Source organism: Mesoplodon mirus (genome assembly GCF_964341445.2).
Source record: "Mesoplodon mirus genome assembly, chromosome: 10".
Classification (NCBI taxonomy): Eukaryota; Metazoa; Chordata; class Mammalia; order Artiodactyla; family Ziphiidae; genus Mesoplodon; species Mesoplodon mirus.
Window position 1 is genome coordinate 87662597 of NC_138986.1, and position 24386 is coordinate 87686982.

General features: G+C 41.3%; 1 protein-coding gene across 1 annotated transcript in view; it reads left to right on the top strand.

The window, feature by feature from the left end:
* The window catches only part of COL19A1 (collagen type XIX alpha 1 chain), a gene marked incomplete at both ends in the record, with an annotated part of 335692 nt that overhangs the window by 236746 nt on the left and 74560 nt on the right, over positions 1-24386 (top strand). The window contains 2 exons of the mRNA XM_082634300.1: positions 8251-8304; positions 20785-20829. Of these exons, the coding sequence (XP_082490426.1) occupies positions 8251-8304; positions 20785-20829 (99 nt within the window). The remainder of the gene's footprint in view (positions 1-8250; positions 8305-20784; positions 20830-24386) is intronic.

The window sequence follows — 24386 nt, forward strand, 5'->3', positions numbered from 1 at the left end:
ATCATTCAGTATTTTTTTCTAGAACTTCCCTGAGTGTACCCTCTGGAACCGTGTGGTTCAGTTGAGTCAAGACATGTCATTTGCATATTTATCATGAGTATGATCTACAGATCAGAAAGAAACCTTGATGTCAGACACTTGAGTTGCAAGTGGAGGCTCCAATCGCCACAAAATAAAACCTCACTTTGCTTCTGTCCAGAATGTCCCCAACCATTTGAGTTGTGTACATGCCCTTGGCCTCTACGTAACTTGGCAGCATGTAAGCCAGTGCCATCAGCCTGGCTGTCTTAAGTCTATGTGGTTCGCCTGGGAATCACGTTTTCTCTGCCTAAGAAGCACTGTCATCCTACCAACACTTGTTTTTCTAAACTTTTTTATTTTATACTGGAGCATAGTTGATTAACAATGTTGTGTTAGTTTCAGATGTACAGCAAAGTGATTCAGTTATACATATACATGCATCTATTCTTTTTCAGATTCTTTTCCCATTTAGGTTGTTACATACTATTGAGCACGGCATAGAGAAGAACTTACGGTTACAGGGGTGGGCGGCGGAAATGGTGAGGGGCAGGGATAGTTAGGGAGTTTGGGATTGACATGTGTACCAACACTTTTAAAGAGAGTGAATATTATCAGTTACATAAGTGGAATCTCAAAGCACTGATAGGTGCAGGCTTTGTAAGCCAACCTCCCTTCAGATTTGAGAGGTGTATTGAGAGATTCCTGAGGTCAGACAGGGGAGTGCAAGCTCAGCTGTTCCCCAGGTATGGTTTCTGTTGATGGTGAACTTTGGGCGATGCCACTGGATACAGCTCATTTGTTTCGCAATCTCCATCCTTACTAGTTCTCATGCCCCGGTGGCTTTAATCACCTCATGCAGGGTCAGTGATGTGGCTTCGATGGGGAGGCAAGGCCCCTCTCAAGACTGCTGCTGCCCCTTATATTACAGGAAGCTGACACGTAATGTTTTTGCTTTTGCAGGACATACTGAGGGGAAATGAGTATGAAACATTTTATGGATGGATAAGCAGAATCGCAGCATTAGGGGAGGAATCATTTTCCTCTAACTGTCATGCCGTGGAAATCAGTCATCAGTGTCCCAGCAAGGCACTCTATCAAGAATGCAACGGACTTTATAACCAATTAGATGGATTTGTTTCATGGTATCAGGGAAAATAAGCTCCTTTAAAAAATGATTTTTTTTAAGTAAAGTGTTAAAAACTTCTGAGCCTCACAGGATAATGTAGAAAATCTGCTTTTATGAAATGGATTAATTACACCCATTGAATGCATTCACTGTCACAGCTTTATCCTCCCACTCCTGTTCCAAAATGACAAGTGAAACCAGCGACTGTGTAATTTTGGAAAACAATCAGGTCACATATTGAGTATTTTGCTTATCCATACAACCATAAACTGCCTCTGCTTGAGTTCCCTCAATTACACAGCTCAGTGTGCAGGCCAGAAGAGACAAGCCCAGCTCAAGTGAGCACTTCTGGAATACACAGAGGGATGTGTTTGAAAAATGTCCAAAGTGGCAGATGTGAACTTCTCATTCAAGACCCAGAAGCTGTCTTCGCGGCAATCCTTCACCTGTTAATTGCACTGCTTCTGAACTTCTGAACCAGGGTTGCTGGCAATATCTCATACGGAGATACTTAGGAGCTACTGAGCTTTCAAAGTAGAGTGCAGGTGTATGCCACTGGGGTGGAGCAAGGGGGACCTGGCTGAGACAAGGAATGATCACTGCTGCTCAGAATTTCCAGAGCTTCACCAAGAATAAACATTGGCTGCTGGCTTCTAACAAAAACTGCTCTTACCTTTTTTAGGGGAAGTCCCCAGAAGATGCCCTTGACCAATGCTTGAACCAGTGTATTGCTGTATCACTTAAATCCTTCAGATCCCACATGACAATACACAAATCTCTCTTCCACAAGAACACAATGGCACAATTGTAGTTTTGTTTGAAGGGTATTTCATCTTCTTACTAAGTGTGACTACTTTCCCATGACTGTGCATCCACTGCAATTTCATGCTCGTAGGAATTCCAGCCTATCAAAATGATCCCTAAGCAATCTTACTCTCTTGTTTCTAGTCTTTTTCCCACCAACTCTGACCATTTGTGTGTTTGTTTTTCTTCTACCATCTCATAAATGCCAAGAGTCTACCCCTCATTTGGTATCGTTTGAACTTCTAAAGTTACTTAAGATGCTGATCAAGATTGCCAACTTCTTTCCTTTTCCCTCTCAGAAGTCTCCCTCTCACCTCTCTCTAATCCAAGCCCTCCTTGATTTTAACATTTCTTGTATCTGCCTGTGGTTCCTCTCTCTTATCCTCACCTTCCTCCCATTCTGGTCACTTTCCTCTTGATCTCTTCTTGTCCAGTCTTTGAAAAAGGTACATCTACACTGCATCCCAGATCTTCCTGTGCTTGGCCCTTGTAGATTCTGTCTCTCATTAATAGATCTGCAATCTTTTACCCTTGAATTCCCTACGTGATGTTTTTAACCAGCTTTAAGATGATTGATTTTTTTTTTCTCTATCTGTCATCCCTCTCACTGGGAGGCAGATAAAGCAAAGAGTTAAAATATCAAAGATATAGCATCAGGCCAACTTGGGTTGAAATCTAGCTGTTGTCTGCTAGTTGTATGACCTTGGGTAAGATAGTAAACTTTTTGTTATAAGTAAAATAAGGATAATGCCTACCTCATTGGATTGCTGTAAAAGTAAAATGCAATAACATAGGTACCTGCCACACAGTTATTACTTTCCAAGGGTTACTATTGTTATTTATTAATATTCTTATCATTATCCCATTTTATCATTCTCTTCCATCTGCTCATTATGTTTTACTTTCTTTCCCAGGATTTAATCCAGGACCTCCCATTTCTAAAGCAAAAGTGTTGATACCTTTCCAAGTTCTTTGATTATCCTCCTCCTATAACTTTTTCCTCGGAGTCCCACTTTTCACAATCAAAGTTCGTCTTAAGACTTAACTACATTTCTCAGAGCCTCATGCCAGAAAGTGAGTGCCAAAGGCCTGGGGGGCTGCGAAGCCTCAGTCTTCAGGACCCGCACCCCCCCCCTTTTCTGTATGCTCTCCTCCCTCGGTGCTGTCTTCTCCTGTCCCACCTGCCACATAGCATCCCGTTACCCCTTCCTTTTTTGTCCCATCCAACTTGCTCTCAGGAAATACTTACTGAATGATCCATAAGAATATATTCAAGTGGAACAACTCTTATCCTTGCTTCTACCATTTGTTTATTGCATGATTTGGGGGTAAATCTATCAGTTTTTCCCTGTCTTTATGAGAATCAAATAAGATGATGTGTTTTTGCAGTCACATTACCCTGCCATCTAAGAAAATATAAGTGAAAACGTATTTAGAATTATGCTGAGCTGTATGAATATGAAACATTAGTATTACATCTCCCAAGAACACTTGCATTCGAGCTGGTGATAAAACCCAACACCAAATAAACCAGTCTTTCTTTATGAAGTTTTAAGCAGGCACACACCAGAAGGTGGGTGAGACATTTTCAGAGATAAGTGCCCCTTCCCAGGAACCTTAAGTTTCACCTAATACGTGCTCTCTGGCCCACATCCCCACTGTAATCCCGTAAAGGAGAACTTGAGGTCTCTGTGTTGAAATATAACCATAGTATAAACACTCAGCGAATCCCCTCCTTGCTTCAGAAATCATATTTGGCAATTTGAGAGTTTTCAGCAATTTTGGGGGGGAGGGGTTGGAGTGCTGGCGTCTCCTTAGCCACTAAAACTTTGTAGCAGAAGCATTCTCTGAAAAACAGTCTATTCTAAAAGTACAACTGTTTAAGCTAATTAAATCCCAAGAGACAATGAAAAAACTCATTTAGAACAAATATTTAAGATAAATAAAAGGATCTGTGTTTAAAAGAAAAAGAAATTGGTTTCCAAATATTTTCTAAAGACTACTATTGATTTTTCTCTCAGAATTGGAGACAACTTTCCATGTTGTAATTCTGGTCAAAAATCCATCCATAAGCTCTTTTCTACTAACTGGAGCTCACTGCAGCTTTGTTTTCAGTTATTTAGCCAGATTCTTAGATTAATCTGCATCTGTTGGCCCTGTATTCTGTGAGTTTGGAAGCAGCAAGACCCCTGCTCAGTTTGCTACCATTCCTAACTGAAATCAAAACGAACAAGCAAGAAATTGGCTATACCCTCAAAATTTTTCTTGCAAAAGATTCTATTGAATTCAGCAAATACTGGGATAGGGGTACTATATGTTATGATAAGATCAAAAAAATTGACACTCCTGTCTTCAAGGAGTTTTCATTCCAACTGGAAAGATAGACATGTACTCAAACCACCATAAATCAGGGCTTCCCTGGTGGCGCAGTGGTTGAGAGTCTGCCTGCCGATGCAGGGGACACGGGTTCGTGCCCCAGTCCGGGAAGATCCCACATGCCGCGGAGCAACTGGGCCCGTGAGCCATGGCCACTGAGCCTCTGCGTCCGGAGCCTGTGCTCCGCAACGGGAGAGGCCACAACAGTGAGAGGTCCGCGTACCGCAAAAAAAAAAAAAAAAAAACACCATAAATCAGTATAAATGTGCTTCACTAAGTTATATATAATGTTATAGATGGAATATATATATAAGAGAAAAAATCATTCTGACAGTAACCTTCCCAGCAATTACTGTATTATTGAAACATGCCTCATCTTACCATTCCTATGAATGAGGTTAGGCTTCCTAATAATTTTTTTAATATAAGAAAAATAATTACTGGTCTTTGCCTTTTCTACTAGCCATTAGAAAGTTAGAAATATTTCTTGAAAATTAGCCCAAATGACTTTTCAATAACAAACTTTCTATCTCTTCTTATAGCAAAGCTGCTTTTTAGCATGCTTTGAAAAAAGTTGATTAATGCAACTTTCTTCATAGAGGTTTTTGGTATTTCAAAGGTTGTTAGCAAAGTTAATTGGAAACCCACGGGGCCAGAAGGCAGTTGTGTACAACCTGAAAATATGTATTTGTGAATCCTGAAAGGAGCCCCTAATGAGAGAGCTCCTAATGAAGAGAGCTGGTGCGTGGAGATGAGTGGTACCCAGATGGCGCACGGAGGTTCAGTCAGCAGTTATTGTGAGCTGAAGGATGCTTTCAGAGAAGAGGGAGGAAGGAAGACAGTTCAGGAGGGAGGGCCAGAGAGGGAGCAGAGTGGCTGAGGGGCCACGGAGACCTTGATTCAGAACATCAGGGTGTGCTAAAGCTGACCCAAAGGCCCAGCCCTGACGGGGACAGGGAGCTCGCAGCAAAGACCAGGGAAGGGAAAAAAGGCCAAAGTGGGTTCTTCGAGCTCGGCATAGTGCATGAACTGGCTGGAAAGTGAAAGTGCGGCCAAGACCAGGACCGAAGAAGCCTTAACACGGAACTCTTCCCATCCTTTAAACGTCCAGAATCTATAGCCCAAACTGAAATCTAAGGAGCTGATAATGCAAACAGTTGATCATTTTCACTCTAGCATCTGATGACGCTGGTGGCAGACAGGATATTTCTCTGTCTTCCACCTCTAGCAAGATTTTAGCCAAAAAGAAACCCAACAACAACAACAACAAAAACCCTTTTTAAATGCTTTAAACTATTACCGAGCATATATGTTCCCAAGTTGAATGTATCTTTAATTCTCTTCATCACACCAGGCATGGTTCTTTGCAGTAGGAAACAACATCAGGGTCTCTCCCCACACCAGGCTGATGGACCGCTCCGGTAATTACACGCAAGCACAGTTGGGTTATGAACAGGTGTGTCTCCCCAGAGCTCATGAGCATGTTAAAGCTGTTGTGTAATTGTCTACTTATCCGATTAACCCGGGCGTCCTGTGTCTCCCAGCCCAACACAAATAGAGCAAAGCCGTGGTATCTGTATGGCTGCTGCAGGTCACTACAGGAGCAGGATACTGGGACAGTTTTCCTTTCCATAAGCATAATTTAAAAATTCCTGCAAAAAATATTTTAGGCTGAGAATCTGCTTTTAAGTTACAAGAGTTGAGCAACTAAGAAGTGAGTTTGGGGCCAGGCTGCCTCCATTAAATATTAGCCCTGCCGCGTACCAGGGGTGTGACCTTGGGCCAGTTAACTATTTCAAACGCTCATTTTTCTGTATCTTTTTTTTTTTTTTTTTTTTTTTTTCTTTTTGCGGTATGCGGGCCTCTCACTGTTGTGGCCTCTCCCGTTGCGGAGCACAGGCTCCGGATGCGCAGGCCCAGCGGCCATGGCTCACGGGCCCAGCCGCTCCGCGGCATATGGGATCCTCCCAGACCGGGGCACGAACCCGTATCCCCTGCATCGGCAGGCGGACTCTCAACCACTGCGCCACCAGGGAGGTCCCATTTTTCTGTATCTTTGAATTGGAAATAATGATGGTACATACCTCATGGTGTCATTGTAGAGATAAAATGAGTTAGTCTATTTGAAACCCTCGGTGTAATGTCTGGCGCACAATACACACTACGTAAATGTGTGCCATTATTATTTGAAAGGTTCTTCTGCTCTAGTTGACAGACGTTATTAATTGATCTGCTGTATTCAGGAGCCCACTTGTTAAGCCTTTCCCTTTTAGCTAAGACGAATGTGTCTGAAGCTAAATGCACCTACCACATCACTAGTCTTTGATCTAATTGACCATATGATCAATACACATTCACCATTCACCCAATGCCTGCTATGCAGATAACCCCTAAGCTACCTTTGATGCTACTACATACAGTATCTAAGATTTCTCCTTGCCTTGTTAAAAATAGTTGCAGAAGGGTCAATGTGTATGGAGTCTCATGTCTCCTGAGTTTCAAGAATAAGTTCCTAACTTGTACCTTCTTGGCCGGAAACTTTGTAAAACAACCCCCAACTCAGTAATTGCTTTCCTCTTCGCTTCAACTTCCTGACCTGGAATATGTCACACAAAGCTGGCTGATGGAAAAAGAACCTGAAAAGTACATAGCGCCTTGAGAATTCTTTTCTGACATTAGCTCTGTTTTGATTCCAGCAAGGTAACAGCGTCGTTTGTCTTTCCAACCACAGTCAGCTCCGTTCCTCACAAGGCCTATTATTTTCTCACGAGTTCTATCAGCCTCCTTCTATCATCCATCACTGCGTCTTGCTGTCCTCAACATTTAACGGCACAAAGTAAAGCCTTCATGTTAGATCTTCTGTCACAGGCCGTTCCTGAGAAACACCCGTCATAAATGTTGGCCAACATTAATCTTTTCAAGATAACCTAAGGTGTTACGTATATCAGTGAGTGCAGCTAGCAGATGTTCCTTAAAATGTTTCTTCACTTTCCAAATCTTTCGTTCCCTTTTTAAAATAATAATCTTTGTATAATAGTGACTTTGGTTGGCTGAATCATGATCTTTCGGTGTCTTATCTTCTGAGAACTTTGTTTCTGTAACATTTTCTCTCTTCCTAGGAGCTTTCGAGGTGTAGATGAAATATGCAGTCTCTTTTCTGAGATAGCTGAATCTATTTTGGCTGAACTACCTAAATTAAAATCATGTTAATCTTTGCATTTTCTTACACCCCTTTCCCCAAAATTTAATCCCTGAAAAACTCAGAGAACACTTCTCTTCCTCTCTTCCTGGAAGTTTTAGGGACAGACAAATGTCTTTACTTCCTTCCTATCCACCCAAAGCTCAGCACAATGTTTCATGAATATTTCCACATCATCTGAAAACTACATGTATTTAAATGTCTTAAGCCCAAGGTTATATAGCAGATATCTTTTTCTGGCCTGAAAGTCCGTGGGAAGCCCATTTTCACCCAACTAATTCGAATAAGTAAAGCAATAGCAAAAAAATATTTTTCCCTTATTTTTTAAGGTAATAACACGTGGGCATACACTTCCATAATTCATTGATAAAAGCCCTATAAGAAGTGTCAAACATAAACTGAAGCTCTTCAGCCTCTTCCCTTGAGGAGTTTTATGGGTAAAATTCCTTTTAATAAGGAATATGCTGATGGCTGACCTTTTAGTAAAATGTTACATGTTCCCAGTTAGGACCTTTCTTTGGATTCACGCAGGATTTAACCTAGAAATATGTTTAAGAACCAGATAAGCTAATGTCCATGTGATTCTCTATTAATTAGAATACTTGACTGAACAGACACTTCCTTCTTCTTACCTGTGAGATTTTAAGAGTTCTTAGATACATTATTTAAATACACATTGTTTTGGTAAATGTTTACGTATGTCTTTGATTTGTTTCTAATACAGGGACCTCCTGGAATACAGGGAATGAAACAGACTCTTGGTGCATATAATCACAAGGTATGGCTTCTTTCACTCACATCATGTATACAGAGATTTTATGTGATGGTATTTTTGAAAAATAAAATAAACTTAATTTCTAACTGCTCAGACTTTGAAACATAATCATATATACTTAACATCTTTCCATAATGAAAATGTTTCCGAAAAAGTATTTTGATCAGCATCTTTTTACAAAACCAGGATTTTACTTTTATTTAGTTATTTATTTTTTATTAATTTATTTATTTGTGTCTGGGTTGGGTCTTCGTTGCTGCACACAGGCTTTCTCTAGTTGCGGCAAGCAGGGGCTTCTCTTCTTTGAGGTGCGCAGGCTTCTCATTGTGGTGGCTTCTCTTGTGGCAGAGCACGGGCTCTAGGCCCGTACAGGCTTCAGTAGTTGTGGTTTGTGGGCTCCAGGCATGCAGGCTTCCGTAGTTGTGGTGCACGGGCTTAGTTGCTCCATGGCATGTGGGATCCTCCCAGACCACGGCTCGAACCCATGTCCCCTGCATTGGCAGGTGGATGCTTAAGCACTGCACCACCAGGGAAGTCCCTATCTTTACTTTTAATAAGTTTATTTCAAAGTTTGCAAAATCTCATACAAAAAATTAATGTAAAAAACATGTTTCACCATTGATAGCATCATATCTGTGGTTTCCCTGAGGGCAGAAAGAGATGATTTGCTACCTTAGAGCTCTGGATAGTGCAACAGGTGATAGATTTCTTACCAAACTAACAGATGCTACACTAAAATCTCAAGCAAAGGTTTACATACTCTGGGTCAAGGCTGAAGTCTCCCACCTCTCAGGAAGGAGCCACTTTAACTTCACCAAGATTTTTAATTACCATTGGTTTGGATGGAATATGACATGAAAGGATCTGACGGCCAAAAGGCAAGACAGTTTTGCCCCCAGTTCTACAAGGAAGCACAGCAGATGGAGAAGAATGGGTGTGGGCAACCGAGTGTGACTCAGAGACCTAAGTGAGACCATTGGTTTGCTCACCATTCAGCACATGTTTGGGGTCTGATCGCTTTGTGGGGGGCATTCTGGCTACTGACTCGGATCCCTTATTACGTCATAGTTTATCACTGATAAGCTGCAAACTTGGAGAAACTCCCCTTTATGTCTGTCCTGTGTTCTTGGTCTCCCTTTCTTTAGATTCCTCTGGCTACTGTTGTTCCTCTGTTTAAAAACCCAAAGAAACACTCTGTGCCAGCAGAGGCCTGGAAGGCAGCAGGTGCAGAGAAAATGACAAGCTAATTAGTTCAAAATCCCAATTCTTCCATCAGATTAAGTTCAACATGAAGACATGGATCGTTTGTGGCTGATAAATTTAAAATCAAAAGTGTGGAAAGTCTCTTCCACTTCCTGCATGATCCTATCATAACTTTTCTCATTTCCGTAGATTTTCCGGGGAATATTGTATTAGGAGGAATGTATGAGGTATATTTTATGATCCTTTAGTAAACATTTTCTGTAGAGATCTCTCTGTACTAGCTTTTTCACAACCATAAGGCTTGGTCCACATAAAAAAAAGTAAGAGAAGCATATCTAAAATTACTCAATTAAAATACACTGCATTTCTGTAATGACATCTACTGGTATAAAATAGGATTTACTATAAATGCTTCAAAATAATGAGAATGAGTGGGCTCTGATATAACAGTGTCAGCTAAGAAAAACTTAAAGACTATTGCATATTACTACCACCCTTGGTATAAAATTTACCAAGTTGCTACTCAGCTACTTAGATATTTGCCATCCTTTGCAAAACTTTTAATGCTCATCTCTTTACAAGTCTCTCAACATTACTTCTTTATATAGTTTATCTTGCCAAGGAGTCAGTTTTCCCTTAAATGAAGATATATAGTGCATTTGTATTTTAGAATCTGAAGTTGAGAACATAAATTTTTACTTTAAGGTTATGTTTCCCCCAAAATGAGGCTGACCGGAGAAGGTGAGTGGAGAGTCTTGCTAACAGTGAACCAGTTCTCTGAATTTAGCTGTTGACTCACCTAAAAGAACTCCAGCTATTGTTACTACCATTGTTACTGCAGGATTGAGGCTCACAGGTGTTTAGTCCACCTGTGCTCAGAAGGTGACCTCAGAATTGGAGCACAGCTGGGTAAAGAGGGGAGACCATAGCTTCTCTTCCCCCAATGAAACACCATTGCCAGATAACATCAGAAGGCTTTAGACCCACCTGGGAATTAATGGAAGGTAACTTTCCAAATACTTGACTCTGTTTCCTTCTGAGAATAGTTAAGGCTGTTCCATGGAGGTCTCACCAGGATGGATGGAGGGGGTAGGGCCCACCTTCTCAGCACCTACACGGAGCACCTTTCTGGGTTGTAACCGCCACCTCTTCGCCCTCGGCTTCACAAAAGAAAGGGCCAAGTGTGCCATGGTGAATGAGATGCCTGTTTTCACTTGGCCGTGTCCCCAGCAGGTCACCCCCACCGGTTTGGGATGCTGAGCTTGTTTCAATTTGCAGTTCATCGCATGCCTGATGGTCTGGCTGTTGCAAATAAGCACAGAGAGAAGGGGGGCCCTGAGTGAAACTTTCCTGGAGAGTAAATAATGGACCATGTATTGAAACATATAAAGTGACATTCCAAGGTTAAAATAATCTTCCCGTTTAAATTGGCATTGATTTATGCAACGTCTGCACTTGAGTCCTGGGCCTCGGCACCTCAGCTCGCAGCAGCTCAGCCGTCCTGCAGCCTGGATTCTGTGGAAGCAGCTGCCCCTGGGAGAATGAGTGGCAGACCCCTCATACACCTCCCCTCCCCTTCCTCTCCTGAAGGAGCTCCTGGCTCATTCCCTCATCCCAGGAATCCTCAAAGCAAAGGAATTGCCTTTGGCCCCTGTACAAGAGTTGATCGTTTTCCCCTACACTTTTCCTTGTCATCAGAGGAAGAAGCTCAGGCATAAGAAGCCCTCTCCTCTCACAGCACAAATCAAAAAGAGAATTGGGGAAGAAAAAAAGGAAGTGAGGAAAAGAGAGACTAAGGAGGGAGGTCAAGACAGTTATATAAGTATGTTTCTATGTATTTTGCATGCCCACTTGAGGATGCAAAGAATGAAAGGTAGATTCCCCTCTCCATCACAAAAATAATTTTCAGAACAGCTGCTCCCATTCTGCAAGACTGGTTGCAAAGAAGCAACAATGCTGAGCATATTCTTCCCCTCAAGGAAAATCTGCTCACAATCCAGCAAACTGCTCTGCATTGTCTCCAGCTCTGGGGATTTTAATAAAAATTTGATAGGTTCTGTCAACTGCTAAAGCCATCAGATCCAGAGCTCCTTACACCAATCTAGATGGGAAAGGAAAAAAAAAAAAGCATTCTCTGTGGAGGCCGGGTACTTGCAGGTTTTACATTTTAAAGATCCACGTGGAAAATGTGTAGTTGGTTATCTTAACATCACCACCCTCAGTGCAATTTGCAGAGAATCAGTCTCATCTGTTGGAGATTGATGCTGTGTCTCCCTGCAACCAGTTCCAGTGTTCACTTCTCCAAATTGTTGATCCAAAAAGACCAATTTGCTAGCAAAATAATCCTTTTTCCTTTCAAGTATCAAACCACAGCTTCATTTTCATATGCACAGACTAGAAAGGACAGAAAACATTTCTCCAGAATCAAATACTCAAGGTCTTTCCAAGCGGTGAGTTAAACCCAAAGATAGCACAGAAAGTGAAGGCCTCCTTGGAAGCACTGGAGGCAACCCTTCTGGACCTGGAAGATTTAGAAATAAAATTTAAGTCCTAACTTCCTGTCTTCCCCTCCCAGTGCCCCAGGATCCACTAGCTTTGGAAAACATCATGGATTTAGGCACAAACATACGGATTTTTGGATTTTAGCAGTATTACAGAGAAACCTGAAACTCACCTGGGCCCAGCCCCTCCCCTCTGTGGCCCACCACACTCAGAGCTGGTGAAATGCATTCCTGCGAGCACCTGAGAAGCTGGACTTGGTGCCAGCCTTGGGCCTTCTTTCCAAGTGAGCACAGCCCTCTTAGGCCACATGTTCTATTTAACTTACTAGGGCTACTGTAATGAAGCAAACTGAGTGGCTTAACCCTCAGAAATGTGTTATCTCACAGCTCCGGAGGTGTTGACAGGGCCACGCTGTCTCTGGAGCTGCTGGGAGAGGTGTGTTTCAGACCTCACTCCCAGCTCCTGGTGGCTCCTTGGCTTGTCGTACCTCCAGCTTTGTTCCTCTTTCTCAAAATGACTTTGGCTATTCAGAGTCTTTTATGGTTCCATATAAATTTTAGGATTATCTGTTCTAGTTCTGTGAAAAACTGTAATCGATATTTTGATAAAGATTGCATTAAATCTGTAGATTGCTTTGGGTCGTATGGCCATTTTAACAATATTAATTCTTCCAGTCCATGAATATGGGATATCTTTCCATTTCTTTGTATCATCTTCATTTCCTGAATATTGTTTTAGAGTTTTCAGAGCATTTTCACCTTCTCAGTTAAGTTTATACCTAGGTATTTTATTCTTTTTGATTTGATTTTAAATGGGATTTTTTTTTCTTGCTTTCTCTTTCACCTAGTTCATTATTAGTATATAGAAAAGCAACAGATTTTTGTATGTTTATCTCACATCCTGCAACTTTACTGAATTTGTTTATTAGTTCTAATAGTTTTTTGATGGAGACTTTGAGGTTTTCTATATATAGTATCAAGTCATCTGCCAAAAGTGACAGTTTTATTTCTTTCCTCCCCACTTGGGTGCCTTTTATTTCTTTTTTCATGTCTGATTACTGTGGCTAGGACTTCCAATACTATATTAAATAGAAGTGCAAAAACGGGCATACATGTTTTCTTCCTGATTTTAGAGGAAAGGCTTTCAGGTTTTCACAGATGACTAAGATGTTAGCTATAGTTTTGTCATAAATGTCATTTATTATGTCAAGATATGTTTCCTCTACACCAACTTTGATGAGAATTTTTATCATGAATGGATGTTGAATTTTGACAAATGCTTTTTCTGTATCTGTTGAGATTACCCTGTGATTTTTATCCTTCCCTTTGTTAATGTGGTGTAGCACATTGGTTGATTTGTGGGTATTGAACCATCCTTATATCCCTGGAATAAATCCCACTTGATCATAGTGTGTGATCCCTTTTATATATTGTTGAATTCAGTTTACTAATATTTTGTTAAGGATTTTTGCATCTATGTCCATCAGAGATATTTTCTTTCTTTGTAGTTTCTTCATCTGGTTTTGGCGTCAGAGTAATGGTGGCCTTGTAGAATGAATTTGGGAGTGTCCCCTCCTCTTCAAATTTTTGGAATAGTTTGAGAAAGATAGGTATTAGCTCTTCTTAATATGTTTGGTAGAATTCCTCTGTGAATCTATCTGGTCCTGGACTTTGTTTGCTTGGAGCTTTTTTTTTTAATTACAAATTCAATTTTGCTACTAGTGATTGATCTGTTCAGTTAGTCTATTTCTTCCTTATTCAGCCTTGGAAGATTGTATTTTACTAGAAATGTGTCCATCTCTTCTAGGTTGTCCAATTTGTTGGCCTATAACTGTTTGTAGTATTATCTTAAAATGTTTTGTATCTCTGTGGTATCAGTTTTTATTTCTCCTCTTTCATTTCTTATTTTATTTGGGTCCTCTCTCTTTTTTTCTTGATGAGCCTCACTAAAGGCCTATCAACTTTGTTTATCTTTTAAAACAACCAGCTCTTGGTTTCATTGATCTTTTCTATTTTTTGTCTCTATTTTATTTATTTCCTCTATGATATTTATTACTTTCTCCCTTCTGCTGTTTTTCTTTTTATTATTCCTTTAGATGAGAAGTTAGGTTTTTTATTTGAAGGTTTTTTGTTTGTTTATTTCTTGAGGTAGGCCTGTATCACTATGAACTTCCCTCTTAGGACTGCTTTTACTACATCCTATAGATTTTGGAAAGTTGTGTTTTTATTTTATTTATCTCAAGGAATTTTTGTCTCAAGGAATTTTCTGATTTCCTCTGTGATTTCAGCATTGATCCATTGATTTTTTAGTAGCATGTTGTTTAGTCTCCACGTGTGTGTGTTTTTCCCATTTTTCTTCCTGTAATTGATTTCTAGTCTCATACCATTGTGGTTGGAATAAATGCTTGATATATTTTCTATCCTGTTAAATTTATTCAGACTTGTTTTGTAGCCTAGCATGTGATCTATCCCAAAGAACATTCCATGTGCAATTGAAAAGAATGTTTCTTTTGCTCTTTTTGGATGGAATGTCTTATAGATATCTATTATGTCCAACTAGTCTAGTGTGTCATTTAAGACTACTGTTTTCTTATTGATTTCCTTTCTGGATGATCTGTCCATTGAAGTAAGTGGGGTGTTAAAGTCCCCTGCTATTATTGTACAGCAAGTCCCCTATATACGAACCTTCAAGTTGTGCACTTTCAAAGATGCAAACGTGCCTTTGCATGTCTGATCAGGTAAGTTAGTTCACTTGTCTGGCATACGTTGTCATGTGCATGCATCCTCTACGAGTGGTTGAGCTTTTGTGTACTTTACTGTTCAGTACTGTATAGGGTACAATAGTACAGTATCTTTATTTCAAGCCCAGCATGTCCGGAAGCAAGTGTAAAAGCAGCGGTATATAGCCGATTGTGCTAGTTGGGTACCTAGGCTAACTTTGTTGGACTTACGAACAAACTGGATTTACCAATATGCTCTTGGAACAGAACTCGTTCATATGTAGGGGACTTACTGTACTGTCAATTTCTCCCTTCCTATCTGTTAATATTTGCTTTATATATTTAGGTGCTTCTGTATTGGGTGCATATATGTTAACGAGTATATTATCCTCTTCTTGCATTGATCCATTCATCATTATATAATGCCCTTCTTTGTCTTTTGTCTTTGTTTTAAAGTCTATTTTGTCTAGTATGAGTACTGCTACCCCCACTTTCTTGTCACTTCTATTTGCATGAAATATCTTTTTCCATCCCCTCACTTTCAGTTTGAAATGAGTCTCTTGTAAGCATCATATAGATGGGTCTTGTTTTGTTTATCCAATCAGCCACCCTATTTCTTCTTACTGGAACATTTAGTCCATTGACATTTAAAGTGAACTAACAGGTATGTACTTACTGCTGTTTTGTTACTTGTTTTCCGGTTGTTTTTGTAATTCTTCTCTGTTCTTTTGTTATTGTAGTTTCTTCCCTTGTGGTTTGATGATTTTCTTTAGTGGTATGCTTGTGTTCCTTTCTCTCTAGCTTTTTGTGTATCTATTTTAGGTTTTTGATTTGTTGTTACATATATGTTGACCTATAACTATTTCTACTTGTTTTAAACTGATAGTCGTTTAAGTTCAATCACATTCTAAAAGATCTAGATTTTTTATTCTCCCCCCACATTTTGTGTTTTTAAGGTCATATTTTCCATCTTCATGTTGATCCCTTCACGTTTATTATAGTTGATTTTACAGTTCTTTTCTTTTAATCTTTGTACTAGCTCATTTAAGTTGTTGATTCACAGCCATTACTATATATTTACCTTTACTGGTTGGATTTTTCCTTTCCTGTAGATTCTTCCTTCTTACTCTAGCCTTTTCTTTTCCACCTAGAGATGACCCTTTAACATTTCTTTTAGGGTAAGTTTAGTATTGATGAACTTTTTTAGTTTTTTTCTTGTCTGAGAAGTTCTTTATCTCTCCTTCAATTCTAAATTATAAGCTTGCTGGGTAGATTATTCTAGATTATAGGTTTTTCACTTTCAGCACTTTCCCTTTTTGCCTGCAAAGTTTCTGCAGTAAAATCGTTGATAGCCTTATGGTGATTGCCTTGTATATGATTCTTTGTTTTTCTCTTGCTACCTTTAGAATTCTCTCTTTAACTTTTGCCATTTTAATTATGATATGTCTTGGTGTGTGTCTATTTGGGTTCATCCTGTTTGGGACCCTCTATGCTTCCTGTATCTGGATATTTTTTCCTTCTTCAGGTTTGGGAATTTTTCAGCCATAATTTCATCAAATACATTTTTTTACTACTTTCTCTCTCTCTTCTCCTTCTGTGTTCCCTATAATATGAATGTTGGTATGCTTAATGTTGTCTCAGAGGTCCCTTAAACTGTTCTCACTTTTTAGAATTTATTTTTCTTTTTGCTGCTCTGATTAGATGATTTTCATAGTCTATCTTCCAGATTACTTATATGTTGTTCTGTTTCACCTAGTCTGCTGTTCATTCTTTCTAGTGTGTTTCTTTTTTACTCATTTATTGTATTCTTCAGTTCTGACTCATTCTTTTTTATATTTTCTAGTTCCTTGTTAAAATTCTCACTGTGTTCATCTATTCTTTTCTCTACTTCAGTTATTATTCTTATTACTACTGCTTTGAACTCTTTATCTGATAAATTACTTATTTCTATTTAATTACTTGTCTTTTCAGGGGTTTTCTTTTGTTTCATTTGAACCAAATTCCTCTGTCTTCTCATTTTGCTAACTTTTACTTTAGGTGTACCAGTTACCTATATGGTCTTGAAGGGGTGTCCTTTTGTGGGAGCTTCCCTCTGCAGTCTGCATGTGCCCAGTGGCTCTGCGGGGAGAGCTGGATCTGACCTGAGCCTGAGGCACGTCTTCCTCCAGGCTGTGCTGGCCGCTCTCACCTTGGTAGGAAGTGGGGCTGGAGATGGAGGTGCTAGAGCTGGAGCCAGGTGTGATTTGGGGCTTCTCCTCTGCTGAGTGACCATCACTGCCCCACTGGGGAGTGGGGGCAGTTTCCTGGTTGCTGGAGTAGAAGCCGCGAGGGTCAGGTCTGAGATGGCTCTGTTCCCTCTAAGAGTGTGCTTTCCCCTCTCCCACCACCATCACCCTTGCCCCAGAGGGGAGCAGTGTTGGAGCAACAGGGCCTGGAGTGGTTGCTCAGTGTGGGTCAAGGTGCAGGCTGTGGTGTTCCTGGCACCGTTAGAGTTCTGGGAAGCCCCCAATCTGCTGCCCCCAGGGGCGACAGCAATGGCCACTGTCCCCCTACTCAGATGTTGTGCCAGGTCTAAGGCAGCTCCATCACCCCACAACTGCGCACCCCCCTTGGCCGTGGCAGTCCTTGCTGTAGTGTGGAGCTGCACCACAGAGCCAGCGGGCTGGTCCAGGTGCTCAACTTGGGCTGGGGAACCTGCAGGCATGGCCGCAGGTAACCAGCCAGAGTCCTGGGTAGTTTTCATCTGCTTCCTCTGCCTTGTTTTGGGAGTAAGCGAGTGTGTGCACATGCTTCACAAGCAGACTCTAGGTTTCTTACAGCCCCGCTGTCAGGGCCACTGGTTTGCAAACCAGCTAAGGGGACTCATCCTCCTGATGTCAGACCCCAGGGCTGGAGCACCCAAAATGTGGATCAAACCACTTGCTTCCCAGGGAGGATCTCTAAGGCCATGTAATCCCCCTTCTCTTCTGTGTCCCCCACTATGGACGCAAGTCCCAACCTGATCACTTCTCTTCCCTTCCTACCAGATTTTGTGTGGATCCTTCTTACAGTTTCGATTGTATAAGAGTCTCTCTGTCAGTCTCCAGTTTGTTTTCAGTGAGAGTTGCTCCACATGTGAATGTATTACCAGTGTGTTCGTGGAGGGAGGTGAGCTCAGCATCCTCCTACTTTGCCACCTTGATCTCCCCAGAATTCCTGAAATGTGCAGGCTGAGTAGCACACACAACAACCTTCACCGCTGCACCATAGAAACTTTTCAACAAACACACTCAAGAGGGTACAGCTATTATAGCTACTCAAAAGGTTTGTGAGAACCATTCAAATAACATGGCAGCAAGGCACAGTATGACCTCGTAAAATTAGAATAACATCTGAGGCAGAACTGTGGGTTCCAGAAACACAAGGATGATGTCTCATTATTTCTGTAGAGCCAAGTAATTATCTGGTACAATTAACTTGGAGAAAGCAGAGAGGAGAATCTCACATGTCAACAAATAAATGCGACTGAAGTTCCAGTTTGCCTCTGCCTTGAGTGCTGTTAGCCCAAGAGTGGGCCAGAGGCCCACTGTGGCCACTGTGGGTCCTTGATTAGATGAGTTTCCTGACCTAGCTATGGAGTGAAGCAAACATATGGCACTCTGCTAGGCAGTAAATACCACGTTGTTTCTCTGGATAGGAAAGCCTCCAGAAAAGTCAAGATTTTAGAACAATAGGGCGTATGGATAGAATAATATGACTTGGTGCTGCAGAGGCATTTCTTCATCCCTGAAGCATCTCCGATGCCCTTTAGGTTGCTGGGGTTCAGAGGAGGAGGGGAACCTAAACCAAGGTGCTACACTGCGAGATGCTCTCAGCAAATGTACTTTGGGTGCTCTTCTGCTCTGCAAGCCATGAGTATGGGGCCTCCCAATCCAAAGACCGCCTCTGGAAAACTTGTGTCTTAGACCAGGCATGTTCCACCTTCCCCACATGTCACAGCATAAGCAGAGCTAGGCAGAGGCTCTGATGGGTTGTGCATAGTCATTGGCTCCAGGCCCCAGTGGTAGTATTTTCAGGAAATTCCTAGAGTTCCTGTGTTTCTGTGCAGATTGCTTTCAAACAACCTACCATTTTCTAACTGCTCATTCTTGCAATGAGCAGTCTTGGAGTGTTATACCTCATTTTCAAATATGTCCCTGTAATAATGTATAGCTCAGGATTTTGAGATGACCATTTTTATTTTCAATTTAGACATCTCAGATCAAAGTTAAGTAGGAAAAATGAGAGACTATCACAAGACCAGTAATAGCACCAGTTATAAACTATCTATTTTTCATTTGAGTAGCATGAGTAACATGGAGGCACATTTAAAACGTTAAACTGTAGCAAGAGTGATCTGAACCAGTGCCTCTGTGTATTTTTGTTGTTTAAACATTTCTGTACTTTGAATTTTCTCTACCAATATATGTATTTTTTATTTAGAAAAAAAAACGTTAATGGGGAAAAAACATGTAAGTCAGAATCATTGGCATATTTATTCAACAAATACTTGTTGAATGCTTCCTATACATTAGGTAGGGCACTAGGCATGGGGCGGCCATTCAGTTCCAGGCCATTACGGACCTTCCATTCCAATGCAAGAGGTGCAAGAATTTTTTAAACAAACACAACATTTTCAATGAAGTATTATGAAGGAGAAACACCATGTCCAATGGGAACCTATGAGGGGAACCCATCTGGAGACCCACAGGAAGCATTTTATCTCAATAGTTGAGCCCTGAGGGTTGAGAGGTTGCTAACCAGACAAAGAGGTGGGAACTACAGGGAGGGATGGGAAGGATCTCAGTCCATTTGAAGAGCTGAGAGAAGACCTTAATACGACTCTGCTAAGGTTTTGGAGGAAGGAGGTCAGAATGTCGTCTAAAGATCCCTCTCTGACCTTCTATAGAGAATGTATGGTGGGGAGGGGAGCAAGAGTGGATTATAGGGCCAATGAGGGAGCCATTGCAATGATCCTGGCGAGATGTGACGGTGGCCTTCCCAGTGAAGGCGATTAGAATGGAGAGGAGATTTGGGGACAGAGGCAACCAGACCTGATGACATTGTCCTCGAGGAACGGAGGAGGGCAGAGTTAATAACGACACCCAGATGGAAGAAGAAAGAGCTCTACAGACGGGAGAGGATGAATTCAGACTTTCTTTCCTTGATTTTTTTTCAATTATAAAATGAAGTTACCACTCATTTTAACAAGTCAGACCGCAGAGATATATTAGGAAGTTAATTATCATTCTCCCCCTTCTGGACTAACAAATGTTAACAATGTGATATTCTCATCTTTCTCACTTATATTGCCTGTATTTGTTGTGTTTTTTAATTCAGTTTTGAACTTGTCAAATATAAAGCTCTTCTAGAATTTATGAGTGATAGGTCAAGTAGAAAATTAGATATAGGGGTCAAAACCCGGAAGGGAGACGTGTGCTGGGTTTACAAATTTGTCTTTCTTGGTGTGGATGATGCCTAAGCTGTGGGGTAGATAAGAGTATCTGGGACCAAATGTTGAGTCACAAGAGAGCTGGACCCAGTCCTGAGGAGGTCCAACTTTGACCAGTTAGGAGATGGTGTGAGAGGAGAGGTCAGAGAGACAGGAGGAAGCAGGAGAACATGTGGGATACAAGTCACGACATGCCAAGTGCAGCCAAGAGGGCAGTGAATGGAATGTCCATTACACTGAGCAACAAGGATATCACTACTAGCGTTAGACAGTCCTATCAGTGGAGTGGATGGGCACCGAGTGAGGCTGCCGGGCGTTAATTTGAAGTATTGCTAATTCACCCCTGGAGTCGTATATTTCTCCAGCGTCACCTCCTGGGGGTATGTCACAGCAAGGATAGGTAGGGTCTCAGTAGTTAGAGCTTTTCAGGAATATTTGACAGAACATGAGAGAGGCAAATGGGATTAAAATGATATCTATAAAAAGCTGTTACTGCGCTGTTATCTCACTATTTCTATGTTTAATTAGGGACTGAATGTATTAAAAATAAATGGATTTTTGTCTTTTTATTTGTTTTATGTTTACCTAGGGAAACCTTGGTGAGCATGGAGCTGGTGGCCCAAAAGGAGAGAAGGTAATCAAGTTTGCAAAGTGAGTAAAAACATCTTACACCAACTCACACCCATTCACACGTCAGGGCAATCCCACTGCCCCGCGGGCTCCAAGTCAGCCTGCAGTGGGCACGAGCCTCCCTGGCCTCCAAGAAGGCCCTGAGTAGCTGACTGCAGGAAGGGAACAAACACATCCACATCGAGGAGAAATAGCTGTCACAGGTAAATGAAATTAGGACACACGTTTCAGTTTTTAATCAGATGTTTCATGGATCCATGTAGACGGCAAAAACAATCTGAAAGGCCCTTTGACACGATGCCTGAGGCTCGCTATTTTTGTGTTTTCTTAAGTGTCCAAACATAAGCTGTCATGGGAGCATTTTTGGGTGGGGTTTTATCATGTACAGTCTCGGTTTAGCCAAATAATTATTTCAAAACAGCTTTACAATTAAAATACTGACGAATTCGCACTGCCTTCTCATCATCATCATTCACGGGTTTAATTATATTAGCTGTGAAGATGACAAACGCCCTTGCCTGGTCAAAAAGATGTTTCACTCCTGTTCGCTCCTGCAGTTGGGATGACCTTGGATTCAGTGGGAATGTGCCATTGTCAAGAAAACAAAAATGCAGGAACGATACTCAGTTTTGTAATAATCTATAAGGGAAAAGAATTGGAAAAAATAGATATATATGTATGTAAAATGGAATCACTTTGCTGTACACCTGAAACTAACACAACATTGTAAATCAGCTATACTTCAATTTAAAAAGGGAGGGGGGAAATGCACATTAAATCCATAGACAGAGGCAAGTAGGTTAGAAATACTCTGTGGGAACATGGCCTGGGGGTTCTCTCTTCATTCATTCACCCAGTAAAAATTCTCATGATTGAGGGCAGGATATTTCGACCTGAATCCAAGAAAATATGACTTCTGTGCCTTATAAATCAGTGCAGCCAATCTATTCACAAGATCATACCTCCATCACCAGAAAAAACTGCTAAAAGATAGTCTTAACAGAAAGTAGGGGCTTCTTATAGATTGACCATTGAAAATGAAATTTCCTGCAAATAAGTAAACAAATAAAACCTTGACATTCTTAAAAGGCATCCCAGAAATTGATTATACAGCAATAAGGTCATTTATGTGTCTTGGATTGTACTGCTAGTACATTAGCATTATTTCCTGTAACCAAATAGCTTACGGAATTCCTACACCACCATAAGGAACACATTATATTTTAAGCAATTACTGCTGGACACATGCAGACTTAGGAGAAAAAAAAAAGAAGGCCACAAAGCTTGTCACTTAGGACAGCTGAGCAAGAGAGTTGTGGCACTTTTAAAGTATTTAAATGATGATTCATTTCTTGAAACAAAACAGCTGGCCCCGGTTTTGCTATGTTCATTAGGAAACATATGTTACTTAGGAATTCTTAAGACCTCAATGATGAGAAATTTGATTCTGTCAAACAGGTGTATTTCAAACTCTAAGGACCCTTTCTATGGCTCAAAATCTTTTCTAATTGCTTCAGAATCTTAAGTGGAATTAGAAAAAGCCAGTGGCATGACTGTTCCCTCTTCCTGTCCAAAGAAATAACCCAGAAGAGTCTACAGAGAACCTGATATAAATGCCCGTATGAAATGATTTGTAAGAATTCTAATTAAAAGGAGAAAGACTCTGCCAGTAAATAATGCATAGGATAAACTCAAAAACATAAGCACCACATCTGCTAGAAGAGTAGAATCACTTCTACCTATACACACTCACTTAGTACCTGGGCCGAATCTATATTTTTGTTCTTAAAATTATAACGCTGCTCATGGGTCACTGTAGTAAGAATTTAAAGCTCCTTCGAGCTGCTCTTTCAGATCTTTGCTTGAACCTGTGGTGGACTCTGGTGGTTCAGTACTCCAACTGCACGTTGGAATCCCCTGAGGGCTTTTAGAAAGTACCAGTGCTCAGGTTCCATCTCCAGAGACTCTGATGTGAGGCAGAGCCCATGTATATGGTTGACCTGGGCTGGCAGCAGAGTTGGGGTGGGGGGTGGTCCATATTGCTATTATTTAAAAGAGCTTCAGGTGATTCTACCTCGCAGCCAGGATGGAGAACCATTGAGTGCTAAAAAGATCCTGGGCTTTGGTATCAAAAGTTGATTGTGCCATTAACAACTCTGTCTCCTTGGGAAAGACACTTCATTTCTCTGAGCATCAGTTTCCTCATTTGTGAAATGGACACAATCACATCTACACAGAGAATTGATGACAGGATTGAAATCAAATGGGATGAGATGAACTTGCCCAAAGCACAATACCTGGCACATATGAAGCCCTCACTAATGCTTCACTCCTTCCTATCCATCTGCTCCAAACTTTCTTCATTCTCATAAGGTATCGTTTATCTCTGTTTGATATTAATAGTTAGTTGTTACCATCCTTAACACCCAGTCTTGATCATCTTTGCTTCTCCCGCCATAATGTTGAGGCTCAATTTATCTTGTAGAATAAAAGATTGAACCAGAAGTACAATTTCAACCCATAAGTGACTTATTGCTGTATCACACATCACTTCTCAATGCACCGGCTGGCAGAGTAGAATCACAAAACCAGCCTACCATTTGGAACCCAGCCTTCCAGTGAAGCACCAGGACAGATGCAAACAGCAGTAGGATGAACACACAAATCACTCCTAGGTTAGCAGCCAAATCCTATATCAAGAACACTGGGATACAGGAAGAAACACCAAGGAACACTACCGGCTTTTAATGGTAAATGGCGATGGAGACCATGATATCCAAGTAACCAGTCTACCAGGACTGAAATGATGACCTGAGACTGATGGGATCTGGTGAGGGGATGATGCTGTGTTTGCACGTCAGTCGGGGAGAACTGCTCCTTTATAGAGACGGTGGAATAGGTGACAGGATATCTAAGGACTCCTGAGAAATTAGTGGTGTCTTTTAGGGCAGTTGTCAGAGGGAAAAGATGGAGGCTCAACACCACCAGACCTTTCAGATAGCATCCAAGGTGTCAAATTAAGTGACAGCCTTTCCTGAAGCTAAGTAAATTCATCACTTGTCTTTCACCTCATAGCCACAGTGATAAATCACTGAACAGCCATTCTAACTATGAAAAACAGCATACATGTCTGTGCTTCAGGTGTGAAATGCTTTTGTTTGTAGAGTTTTGTTTTTTTTTTTTTTTTTTTTTTTGCTGTACGTGGGCCTCTCACTGCTGTGGCCTCTCCCGTCGCGGAGCACAGGCTCCTGACGCACAGGCCCAGCGGCCATGGCTCACGGGCCCAGCCGCTCCGCGGCATATGGGATCCTCCCAGACCGGGGCACGAACCCGTATCCCCCGCATCGGCAGGCGGACTCTCAACCACTGCGCCACCAGGGAGGCCCCATGTTTGTAGAGTTTTATATAAGGGAACAGAACCCTAAGATTTCCTCCAAGCCCGGACACCCCTTTGTACCAATCAGAGATGGACCAAAGCCTCTGTTGGGTCCTTCCTCTGCATTTCAATGGAGACCTGTATACATTGCTTCAAATACGTAGCAGCTGTGAACATAGTTACTC